At 37.2% G+C, this 13119-nt stretch overlaps 1 protein-coding gene across 1 annotated transcript; it reads right to left on the bottom strand.

The window, feature by feature from the left end:
- Positions 1-18: 18 nt before the first annotated feature.
- On the bottom strand, positions 19-11905 carry LOC145779866 (protein XRP2-like). The gene is made up of 7 exons (XM_082591531.1): positions 11774-11905; positions 11110-11297; positions 6979-7108; positions 5776-6010; positions 4573-4697; positions 2459-2594; positions 19-1853 (listed from the first exon to the last, which is right to left on the bottom strand). The coding sequence occupies exons 1-7, from the start codon at positions 11864-11866 to the stop codon at positions 1681-1683; spliced, it is 1080 nt and encodes a 359-aa protein (XP_082447657.1). The 5' UTR covers positions 11867-11905; the 3' UTR covers positions 19-1680.
- Between the last annotated feature and the right edge of the window lie 1214 nt (positions 11906-13119).

The raw sequence follows: 13119 nt of genomic DNA, 5'->3' as shown, positions 1-13119 counted from the left end.
GAGAAATACTTTTGCACAGAAACATGGCAAATGTGCACAATCTGCACATTAGAGCCTATTATTTTAAGCGCTAGGTGTGTATTACAGTTATCCAATCGCACAATGAGCCGCATTGAGATCAAATCGAACACATGTGCAATAAAATTGTTTTTCTTGCCAACAAAAAGCTTTTCTGATCGCGCAAAGTGCATGACCGCAAGCGATTTAACACGCTGACAGTTTTGTTTATGCGCTCCAGCTGACAGAGGTGCAACTTCAACATCGTTTCAACGTCTAGCAGCGTTAAAACCATGAAAAAGAGCACTTTTGCTGGCTGGGGCACCTTCGTTTCACGAAACGTATTTTTGAACGCTATTGAACCGTATCCATGCGACTAACACAAAAACAACTACAAGGTATGACACTATATTGTACAGTACATTTATAAAAGAAAAATATATAAAATAAACACTTTGTGAAGCAGTTATTGTACGATAAATCAATTGCGTTCTTATACACCATAAACTTGTGCATACGCAGCTTTCTTTTATTCTTATTAGTGTAGTTTATGCTATTTGTTTTATACATGATTGACCAAGGTATGTCTGCTTATAACTTTTCTTGATCGTTATTTTGCGCTGGTTGCAGTTTCAATAAAACTGTGGATGCATTTGACCAACTCAACGCCTCGGATATCTGCAAAAGGACTTTTGTGATGTAGGATGGAAAGTGAAAAAAAGCAATTAAACTATTTGGCTGAAAACACAGCAAAACGAGACAATATAACTGGAATTATGAGCTACGCAGAGCAACCGGTTATTAACTTTTCAATGAGGTAATTAGACCACTTCGCTTACCTCTGTAGTTCACTGGGAGAATAGCTCGGGTGGGGCATGAACATAAAGCCAATTATTAATTGCGCAAATCATTACGACTGTCGAAGCGTATTCAATGGCTGCATTAGGAGAACACAGACGGCGATGAGATAAAAGCGATTTCGACTTATTTTAACATCTACAAAATGAGCACCTAATATATGACGTCATATATAATTATAATTAATACACAGTAGTCAGATATATGTAATAAAGTTTGGAATGTTAGAAAATGAACAAAAGTAGTGGACCATTGTCACAGTGGGAATTAAACGGTGAAATAAAAAAGTTGTGGTGTGCGTGCAAGCACGACAGATTTAGTAAATATCGTCAAAAAAGCCAACATTTAGATACACCAGTTTGTAAAAACAAAGAAAATTAGCTTTTAAATATTCTGCAACGCTTTCTAAGGAAAAATATTTTTTTTATTTTTGAACAATGAACATTAATCACAAATTCATTATGTCTGGGACAAAAACTAATTGTGCAAACAAAGCATTGCTTTTTCGAGCAGTTTCACGTACCGCGCACAGTGGGATATAACGAGATTAAAGACTTCGATGAAAACGCCGTTGTACTTGTGGTTTCCATTTCCTGCGTTTTGTCACATAAATACCGAAAATCAATGTTAACCTTGGTCAGTTTTTTCACCTTCAGCAAACATATGCCATCATCACAAAATAATTGGGCTTGTCAAGATAAAACGTTCCAAATGGTAACAATTTCCTAAAAGTGTTTCAACGAACAACAGCGGTTTTGTGCGCAGCGCATGATAATTACGCCAAATCTACCAACTCCTTGCACGTAGCCCCGCGCCCGGTTCTTTTTAAGCCGATAATTGCATGTCGCAGAAGTTATAGAAATGTTCGACTTCCTGCAGTGCGGCGGAGGGGCTTGGCGAAGAATAGAGATGGTGCTCGTGGCTTCCAAGTTCGTTAACAACCTCAGCGCATAACTTCACTGCATCTTCGCCGTTGAATTCCAAACCAATAACAGGACCTGTGTGGTGAAAAGGAATCGATGCATATTCGGCTTTAAACAAAAACAAACTGAGATGGCAATTGACGCAGACTTTGTAACATGATCGATTACATGCGTGTTTGATCTCGAAGGAAAATCTTCTTTTGAAGCTGAATTCTATGAATTTTGTACACTGCTTTTATAGTATTGTATAACTGCATTGTATAAAAGCTGTGAGTCATGAACGCAAGCCCAGTCATTAGCGTTGTTTACGCTTGTAGTTAAAAATAATTATCTTATTCATTAAAATCCAATAAAAAAAGAGCTATCCCTGAACTGCCCTGATCAAATTGACATTCCGAGCACAGAACCATCGCTATTTGATCGACTTTTCTCGATTGCAAAGTCGGATGTGCAGTTATGCACCGACTGAGCTGGTTACAAAAATACACAACTTCAAAAAAGACTTCTTCAATTTGTATCCCTTTAAAAGATTTACTAGCTGCCAAGCCGTGTTGAGATACTTCGAAGGAAAGGTTGCAAGTTGCTCGCGATAATATCATAAAGCACGAACATTATTACACAATGTAGTACAGCATAAACAAACGGAGATTCACAGAGTTACAAAAACTACCACGATTTACCGTTTGCAGACGACGTCGCTATCTTTGAAGCATCAGTGCCAAACACTCTCGAGACATCATCGGCGGAAAGCACAATTTCCTTGGTTCGGACCAAATCCAGCCGAGATTTTAGCTTTTCAACAACATTCAACGCCGTCTAAACCAACGGTGTCGTCGTTAGATTATTGAAAAAGTATGAGAAGGTTATGTTTTGATAGCAAACGTTCAAACTTCAACAATTTTACGCTCACAAGCAATGCTATGCAGAGATAAAGCCGCATTGCGGTCTTGTGCTTCTGAATCCCACACATCATACTATTTTAGAAGTAAACCAGACAAAGAAGCAATAACAGCGGGTAGAAAAGATATTGATTATAGTCAACATCTGACAACGTTAAAGTGATTTGACAACAGTAACTTTGCTAGTTGGGTGGCGTAGTACACGTTTTCAACCAAATCGTGTGCAACACACTATATGATACATCGCGGATGGCATGAACTCCACGAAGGTTGTTCTAAACAAATAGCTTAACGAAAATTTTTCGAAATATTGCGTTCTGTTCCAGGCGAAATTCCTTATCTTATTGTCGTTTTGAAGTAGTTTTCTTCGTGAAGAATTTCGCATCGAAATTCAAGCCGTTTCGTTTCGTTATGCATTCGAGAATCGAAAATATCAATCAAAAATATGCAGTTTGAAAATTAGGTTTCTTAGCAAAGTTTAAAAATGGAAATTGACAAAGAATAATCGGAAAATTCGGTAACTTTTGGACGACAATAGCTCCGTAAGCGCGACACTGCCCCTCCTTACTGCCTTGTTATACCATAATCATGCTTACTGGGGTTTCAAAAAAGCAATATAGTTGAAAAGGATATCGAAAGGATATCAAATGGCGCAACAACTTTAAAACCCAAGTAATAATACAAGAAAACAAATGAAAAGCCAATCAAAATCGTTTCCAATGGTGGCAAAGCTAGCATATGTTGTTAGCTGTTCTAGATAGTTCTATCATGAGTAGATGTTTGTAGTCGGCCGCAGATAACTTTGTCGAACCAAATCGGGGAACCTAAAACTCTTCGAGAGTGGTTGACATGGTCTTGCTCAAAGCAGCCATTAAAATACTTGTAGAAATTAGTGCAGGCAGGAGTTTGAGGGAGGGAGAACATAATGTTACCTTTGAACAGACAAACTCGAAAAGCAGACTATTTTAGAGAGATGTATCACAACTTCCATACAAAAAGTACAGTTATGTAGGTGATCAAAAACCAAGCGGAAGCATCTAGTACGCCTTGGACCGCAGCAAATTGTAAAAATATTGTATACGTAGATCTTAACACGTGTATTACACAATGCACAGTTGTTTGCTCCATTCGGCCTCAATTTAGCAGCTTTGTCATATGCTAAATCAAATGATAAACCAAATAGTGACACACGCTTCTAGGGAAGTGTAAACCTTCCCCTTTGTTATGACTTTTGATCTCAACCTATGGAGTGTTTTTACACCTTCGGTAGCCTACCATATTTTTGAGACAATTAGAGGATTCGACACGTTTAGAAAAGATTTCGTTTCGAAATATGACGTACCATTTCGAAGCAAAGATACGGTAGGCTAGTTGCGTTGATTTTGTTTCGTCTCGTTTCGAAATAAGTGAGCCTACTTTGTAAAAGATTAGGTTTCGTTTCGACTGAAAAATTTTCTTTCAAACAGCTCTAGTGTGACCATCGCTGAGCCATATTCGATGTCTCATTGCCGTGTCTCTATTTGCAGCCACCCAACAGCTGTTCTCCACAATACCAAGGCTAGACAAGTTTCTGTGTTGCACCTAAAGCAGGATGCCATGCTTTCTTTCTCTTTCACCCAGCTTAACTCACCAGGTATTTTTGGATACTTGAAACATTCGGGAAAAAAATCTGATATCTGATGGCAGATCTTATGGAATGCAAAGTAACAGTCTGACTAAGAATGACAATATCGAGGCTTGCAATAAATAATAAAGTCAAAAACACAAAACAATAAAAATGATAAAAATTGTTCATCAGATTAATCAGCTAAACTTTAAAAGGATATGGCCACGATGTACAAATAGAATACATTTAAAAAAATGTTACAACAAAATATCTTGTGACCAATTCTTACCTCAGTGGCTTCATCGTGATGAAAAACAATGACGAAAGAAGACTCATCAGAGTTTTTTTGTCGGTTGCTAAGAGTAAGTGGCACGACACTGCCATCTACCGAAAGTTGCACTGTCGGAGAAACGGCTGTGAGAAAAACAAGGCACATAATTCGAAAAAACTTTATAAGTTGACAAATTAATTACACAAGTTAAGTTGAGAGTGCAATATTCGAAACATTTAGCATTTCCTGCGCGATAGTGAAATTTTATTATCACCTTCTATGACTTATACAATTTCTTAATAAAAACATTGTGTTGAACGCACGAGTGACGGAAACCCTGTAACGACCTGACAACACAATAAGCCACCTACGGTTGCTGCAAATCGATCAATAACCAAGCTAATCAGATTAAACCCCTTAATGTAATGCAGCAACCATTCCATTTTCAAATGAAAAGGTTGAATTAAGATGCTCATTTAGAAAGGTTGGTAGCCTACATTTTGAATAATTCCAAATCTTTTTCATTATGCCAGAATCGTTTAAGAATATCGAATTTTTAAAAATTGATAAAACCGACAATAAAAATATTTTAAAAGAAAGTATGCCAAAAACGCCTTACGCACTGCAGTAGATAATAATAAAGCACATAAAAATAATCAAAATCCCGGAAAACGGCAAGCGTATTATCACTGATAAGAAACTGAGAAATTGAAAGAAATGAAGCAGAGCATCGAAAGGGGGCAAACATTTGGCGAGTTTACTATTTCTGAAAAACAATTTCTATGCTTGAATGAAAATTCGGCTTCGGCCTGACAATAATAGCAAGAGTCGTTCAAGTCTTCTGTATCGATTCTGTTGATGCGCCAAAGACTGTTACACTCTGCTGCACTGCATGCTGATGGCGTCCGTATCACTTTCCGCTTGGACTGACAAGTGAAGGTACAGCAAGAAATACCAATGTGCTTCAAATTTAATTAAACAGTGCCAAAACAAACATAAAGGAATGTTCATGCAAAATCATGGTGGAATACGTTATATTCTATGCAGCATATAAGTTTCTTCAGTCCACATCAATGTCAATGTAATTCACTCTGCTTGGCTTTTTTGCTTTGCATTGAGCACTTGTTGTAGAATTAACAGCATTTATTGTTCAAAGTGAATTGTACATATAATGTAAAATAATTTATCCGTGATATTAATTCTCTACTGTAGTGTACATACCTTCAACTTCGTTCGCATTACCATCTCCAGCAGAACCTTGATCAGTTATATTCAAGTTGAAAAGTTTAGAAACATGTTCACTTGCAGGAATGGAAACCCAGTTTTTATCGTCAGAGACAGGAGTAAAGTCATGGATGTTGCTCCAGTTGTTGTTGAAGAGGCTGAGAGAAGCATTCTTGAACTGCTGCTTGAGACCGTCATAAAACAATTGATAGCACCCAAAACGCATGCGAGCCTGGAATTCAGCATTTATAACATGTAAATGATTGATATAATTAATGCAACCAATTATCTATTGTTTTTACCATTTGTTTGTTTGTTTGTTTGTTTATCTTTATCCTGCATTGCGGGAAAGCGGACTTGAGCGCTATGCATCGGTGTACGCCTTCCGACGTACACCTGACCCACGCTGCAGCCGACTGCAATGTCTGTTTCCGGTTGTCTACTATACTTATGACTTAAATTTGGTACTACCCATTACTCGAAATCGATCACTGGGTAGAGGCAATTATCGTAAAGTTTCTTGCCTAGAGAAACAACAGCAAGTGCGGGTGGCTGGAGTCGAACATGCAGGCTTTCGACTGTGAGCCCAACGCGCTAACCACTCGCCAACGCCAAACTGTCGTCAACCCTTGATTGCACATTGTTAACATGAAATAACACAACACAAGAAGGAACCGAATGTATAAAAATATATCACTACAAAACAAAAAAGCAAGAGCTCTGCCACCTGTAAAGAACACAGAAAAATCGTATATCACAACAAACTACAAAATACATTTCTATGTAATGTATGTTTAAAGTGTTACAGCTTAGGTATATAACATTAGAAAAAGGAATACAGTGTACATATATTATATGTACAGTTGTACACTGTACAGAATACAGTATATTTTAGAAAATAAAATATCTTCTGACAGATGTCAAACCCACAACAATGCTTGATATGAACGACTCGGTTACATGTCTTGTAATATAAACGAATTTATTTCCACACGAGGTTGTTTATGCTTGAACTAACTCAAAATGTGAAAATAAATTTGTTTGTATAAGTTCTTTAAAGCATTTCAATCATTTTCGAATCAACCAAACTATATTATTCTAGACACTTATAAATGGCCGAAAATAATTACTCTTTGAATTTGAAAAGGAACAAATATTTTATGCTGATGATTTTACAGTACGGTTGTCAATGTTACTTACAGATGACTCAATGATTGGTTGTGTGGAACAACTCAAAAATACATCCATTTTAGAGCAGTCCCTTGTTCGAAATTGTTGACAAGATACAATACATTTGCAATCCTGACAGTCACGGAAAAAAACGGAGGTCCTAAACAATGCAATGAAAATTATATATATTACACATACATACTGTGTATATACTGTATTACATATTATACTGTGTAAATCGCTGATTAATTTCTCTGCATAAGTAGCTTATCACTTACAGATTCAGATACAATGTATTTCCTCGAGTACTGTATTTAAAGTCTGTGAGTCTGCTTAGTACTTATATTATCAAGTTGTGCTGGTCGTTTCTGATAAAGGCCTTATGGAAGGTAAAATGTTTTACAAAGTCTTGAAAGTAACTTTCAGTTTGGTGATGACACTTTGGTTTGCATGTTTGTGGTGAAAACAACCGGCAGAAAAATGGTTGATTGTTTTTCTTTAGAATTAGACCAAAGTTGCTTGCTGAAGGTTTAGTAAAGTTTTGTGGAAATTCAGAAATTGAGCATTGTAAAAAAGAAATAATGAAAGAACACTAATGATTATGCCGAGAAAAATGCAGCAAGAGTGCCAAGAAAAACAGAAAAAGCTGAAAATTGTGTCATAAAGACTTAGAGAAAGATTTTGACAGAATCCAAAGGTTAGTCAGAGTTAGGAGTGAGCAATGAGGAAAAGAGGTACTGGTATGCTAAAAGTGCTGACAGGCCTCGAAATTCGTTTTTGTTGACGGCGGACCAACGTGTCCGGTCTGAGCAGCTATCTCGGCGGACAAATTAAGTTTCACGGCGGACACACCAGTTTTAGCGTCGATCGTCATGCTTAATCGCTTTATCTTGATAATTCTTCGCCATTTGAGAATTATAGCTACGGTTTAGAAGGCTTTATAAAATTTCAGCCGAGTCACCCTGAAAGGCTTTCATCAGACCAACGACGTGCGCTTGAAGAGTCAAAGCGCCGTGTAGCTGCTTAACTTCCACCGAAGGAGTTCGTATGGCTTCTTGCGTCACAATGCTCTGGGCAAGAGTCGGAAAACTTCCACACTAACGCTACTATTTTCTGCAGTGCAAAGTTTCAAATAGGCTTCTTTAGGTTTATTTTTGCATATCATGTGAGCGAAAGTGAATTTTCCATGGGCCTTTTCTTTGTTACTGTAATACCAAAACTTAACAAATTTTGTTGCATCTTGCTGTAATAGCCCACTCGTATAATCCAATTTTGTAACCAACCTAGCTGCCTTATCAAAATTACTCGGAGATCAAAGCCAGACAGTGTGACGTAAGACTAGAACTAAGTTGCGCGTGATTAGTGTGGAAGTACAGGTACTCCTATCCCATCGATTCTTAGCAAAAAATTCACCTTTGTTACGTCGAGTCAATGTCATCAATTGTTGAAGCAACGTAAAAATCGAAAGTTTTCCTGCTTGAATGGAAGCTAAGGGATACAGTATTCACATTTTCTAGATGCGCACTAGAATGCACGGGAAATTATATTCTCGCAACAATTGTTCAATTGCAATGGCAATTTGTATCGCTGGTTCCTGTGTTATTTCTTGGCGGACAAATATGACCGATCTAGATGGTACTTCACGCGGCGGAATGGCCCGTTTCGGTGAGTCCGATTCGGTGAGTCCGATTCGGTGAGTCCAATTCGGTGAGTCCGATCCCTTAACGGGGGATTTTTTTAATTTTTTTTTTAATTATCGGGTATCGTAGCCTAATTATCATTGCCGTTTTAGGGTTGGGGGTTAGAGGTTAGGAACTCACCGAATCGGACTCACCGAATAGTAGCAGACCCTCCCACAGACATCACATGCTGTGACGGAGGACATGTCCGCCATGAATTTCGAGGCCTGTGCTGATGTGCAATGATGTCAATGTATATTAATGTATAAGGGTGTAAGAACAAAAGTGAGAGTTGGTTCACACTAATTTTTTTTCGTTAAACTTGGGGTACACCAACATAGGCGTAGAGTTTTAGAAATTACCGGGGGTGCAGTTATATCAGAATACTGTATCACACGCATAAACATCAAATACCGTATATACCCGAGTATAGGTCAAGATTTTTCGCAAGTGATTTTCACCTTAAAAGCAGGTTCGACTTATAGACTACACGGGACAAGCTGTTGTCTCCAGCTCGACAGCCTTCAAAATTAATGCATATTTGCTATAGAAAAATCATTGCCGACGTAGATTACGGGTTGTGAAATGGCGTCGGCCAAAGTAAAAGTTTTGAATACATTTATTTGCAGTGATTCAAATTTAATGATTTCTTGTCAAATCTAAACTTTATACACTATTACACTTGTTAACCGATCATTTTTTAATTTTTGCGTGAAGGATATAATTGTTCTTATTACGTAACATTCCATGATCGTTGAAGTCGCTGTCAAACCTTAGCGGCCGCATAAAACAACGATGTCAGGTTGGCTAGGACTAGGTGATAATAGCGGTAAGAGACCTCGTTACTGCAGGCAATATCTGCGACCAAGACTATTAAACGCCTTTTCTTTTATCGGCTTTCGATTTAATTTTCACACATTGCAAACTATCTTTGCTTCAAGAACATCGTGGGGAGTCATAATAGCATATTTTGCTGGCCTAGTTTTGTTTGAGTTCATCCACTCAGGTCAGAAGTTACAGTTTTTCCTTTGCACTACTGAATAAGCTTTTTCACTCGAGATAAACAATTGCTGGCGGACATTAGCCCATTTTTTTACATTAATTCAATGTCTGCCAGTGTTGAATGTCCATGTGTTAATGAGCGGATTTCGATTCTCGTGCTCTGATTCAAAACAATGCGTTCTGTTGAATCATAATTGATCTCACTGCGGGAAGACCTTGTTGAAAATAGTGCGTCTAATTTAGCGGGTTTACTTATTATTGCCGTGAATAGTGTCACGTGACTATTCCAGCAGCGCAAGGTACTGTACGCTCTGCTTTGAAATTTCCTCACCCTATGTCAATACCGACAAGAGCAGGGGGTGCGCCGCACCCCTGCACCCCCTTACTCTACGCCAGTGTACACCAATGATAAGTATATACTGTCATCTCTAGTACATGCTATTGTTGTTAATGTTGTGACTGAAGAAAATGGGGACATCCAAAAGGAACGTGGAAAGAGCAGATGAAGGTTGCCAAGGTTGCACTAAAAGGGATGCAACCTAATTCGTACCATGAACAATTCGTACCGTCAGTTCGTACCTTGAAAAGATCTAAGGAAAAAATTTTAAAAAGCCGAAGTCACTGATTGCAGTTTCCGCAAACATTTTAAAAATTTCCGCAAATAAACAATAACTCCTAGGACCATTACCATTAATTTTAAAATGTTTGCGGAAACTCCGATCAACCCTAACCCTTTTGAAATGTTTGCAGAAACTCCAATCAACCCTAACCCTAAACCCTATCCCTTTCAAAATGTTTGCGGAAACTGCGATCAGCGACTTCGGCAAACTCTTAGGATCATTACCGGAAATTTTAAAATGTTTGCGGAAACTGCAGAAAAACGGAAACTACGATTAGCGACTTCGGCTTTGTTCTATTTTTTTCTCTTGATCTTTTCAGTGTGTTTGTTTGCAGAAAAACCCTAACTCTTTTAAAATGTTTCCGGAAACTGCGATCAGCGATGTTCTAGTTTTTTCTCCAGGTCTTTTCAGTTTGTTTGTTTGCGGATACCTGACCGATACTCCGATACCCTAACCCTTTTAAAATGTTTGCGGAAACTGCGATCAGCAACTTTGCCTTTTTTTTTCTCTCGATCTTTTCAAGGTACGAACTGATGGTACGAATTGTTCACGGTACGAATTAGATTGCACCCCACTAAAAGAGATAGATGCAATAAACTGAATGAGATTAAAAAATAAGGTAAAAAAATGTGGCAAGGAAAGAACCAACCATTCCACCACCACTAGCAGGGACAAAACTGAATTTAGAAGATGATGATAGCAACCAACGTGGCTGGAATGAATTATATTCAGGTTTAATAAATTAGTAAGCATATATGTAAAATTCTAATTGTAAATCAACTTCACTGGATAAAGTATTCACTGTTTTCTCTAGCATTTAACTAAGTTAATGTATTTATGACAAAAAACAAATTACTCACTCAATTGGCCCCAAGATGATCTGGCAACCAATGCAGTCATCAACAGTGACAGTAGCCATGTGATCAAGCAAAAAGATTCTAGCATTGTTACAATTTTGTATCACAAATTGTTGTCCATTAATTGTTCCTGGGTTTCGTACAATCAAGGTGTCATTTTTTCCATCAATGATATACTTGGAAAGGTCAATCTACAGAAAAAATAAGTTCATTTTACAATAATTTTCTCATAAAAAAATACTTCTCAAGATGCGCATTGTATATCAGTAAATGTAATATAGTGGTTGCAATAATCTTCTAAGATTACACATTGTCATCATTGCAATGCATAAGACAAAAATTAAAAAATATTCACAAAATAACATTATTATAGATTTAACAAAAACATGCTTGTCAGAAACAAACATTATTTTCTTTTCAACTTCTTTATGTAATAGCAAAAAGATTTAATAAATCTATTACACTAAATTGTACAATAACTTCAAATAAAAAACTATGACAAAAGATGGAAATCCAGTTATTGGTGATATTTCATAGACATAGGAACAGTTGTCTTGAAACACAGGTCTGTCAATAAGGTATAGCCTATATTTTAAGAAATAAGTAGCCTGCTGCTAGAAGTAAAAGTTTGTGGCAATTGTCATTTTTTCAAATTCATTTCACATACTGCTTCTCTCTTATCCCAACTGTATTGCTTTTTTTCACTTGAATTTGTTGTAGATTTTGTGCTCTTTTTAGAACTACAGCAACCCATTTTCATTAAAATTAAAGTTGAAAATACAAATTTTGTTACAGTCCAAATCTGTTAAGGCAATAAAGTCAGCAAAAAGGCATTTACAGCAATATCCTAATAACATTAAGTACTGTAAAAGCACTACAATATAGGCTGATTTGGAAAAATTTTAGGAGATTGTCGGTTTTACTTTGCCAACAATTAAGAAGAAGTGAACTAAAAAATGTTTCTCAAGAATGATTTCTACAGTCTGAGTCTACTGAGTAGTGAGTACCGTTCAGAGTCTTGTCTGGACTCTTGAAGAGTTAAAAAGTCAAGTCAAGCCATAGCCATCGTAATAACAACTGTTGTTATACCATTACGATGTCTATGTCGATGAGACCAGCCTCCATAGTCAAACAGAAACAGAACTACTACGGTAGCCACTTTAACAAGTCGAAATTCTGCCACTGAAATTGACTAGAATGAAACCACCAACCAATCATAAGCTACGGTTTAAGTGACGTAAAAAATGGCGAAAAGAAGATCATAGAAAGCAATTTAAGTGATGGATTTTTTGTAAGCTGGTTGGCTTAGGGGATAGGGTTAGAAAGTAGTCATTTCATTGACGCGTGTTCGATTCTCACCACTGCTATTGCTCTTCTTCTTCTGTAATTACCAAATAAAGTTCAAAACAAGCATTAACTCTCTGGATGAGTGCTAGAAGGGTCACAATTGGACGGTAGCCTCTTATAACACGTTCTGATTGGTTGGCGGTTGCATTGTAGTCAATTTCAGTGGCAGAATTTCGACTTGTTAAAGTGGCTACCAACTACTACACCACAACACAGTGTTGCCAGATTGTCAAATAAATTTATCACCGGAAATCTCATGGAATTTCACCAAATGCTGCAAAATTGCATCAGAATTTCAAATCTTGTAAATCGTAGTTTTAAACCAAAACTAAAGGTTTCACTTTGTAAAATGTCACTAAACAGTGGACTTGAGTAAAATCGTTTCCATTGGAAACAGTTTAGCCACAGGCTTATGTATTACTGTGATTGGTAGGTCACTACACGGAAATGTACTCATGTCAGATCAGAGAAAAACATAAAGGCTTTTAAGGCCATAGGCTACTATTGTATTTCCTCTTTGCTCATTTGTCAAACTCCATAAGCGTTACTTAACACAATTTCGTTTAATTCAACAAGACGAAACCGAATATCTTTTCATTTAGAATTTTCTGATTTAAAGTGGCTCTTTTCAGTACCGGTAATCTGAAGAGTTTCAACTTTATTGTT

Source organism: Aplidium turbinatum, chromosome 11, assembly GCF_918807975.1.
Source record: "Aplidium turbinatum chromosome 11, kaAplTurb1.1, whole genome shotgun sequence".
NCBI lineage: Eukaryota > Metazoa > Chordata > Ascidiacea > Aplousobranchia > Polyclinidae > Aplidium > Aplidium turbinatum.
The sequence above is the reverse complement of the archived record's forward strand: the minus strand, read 5'-3'. Positions and strand labels throughout refer to the sequence as shown.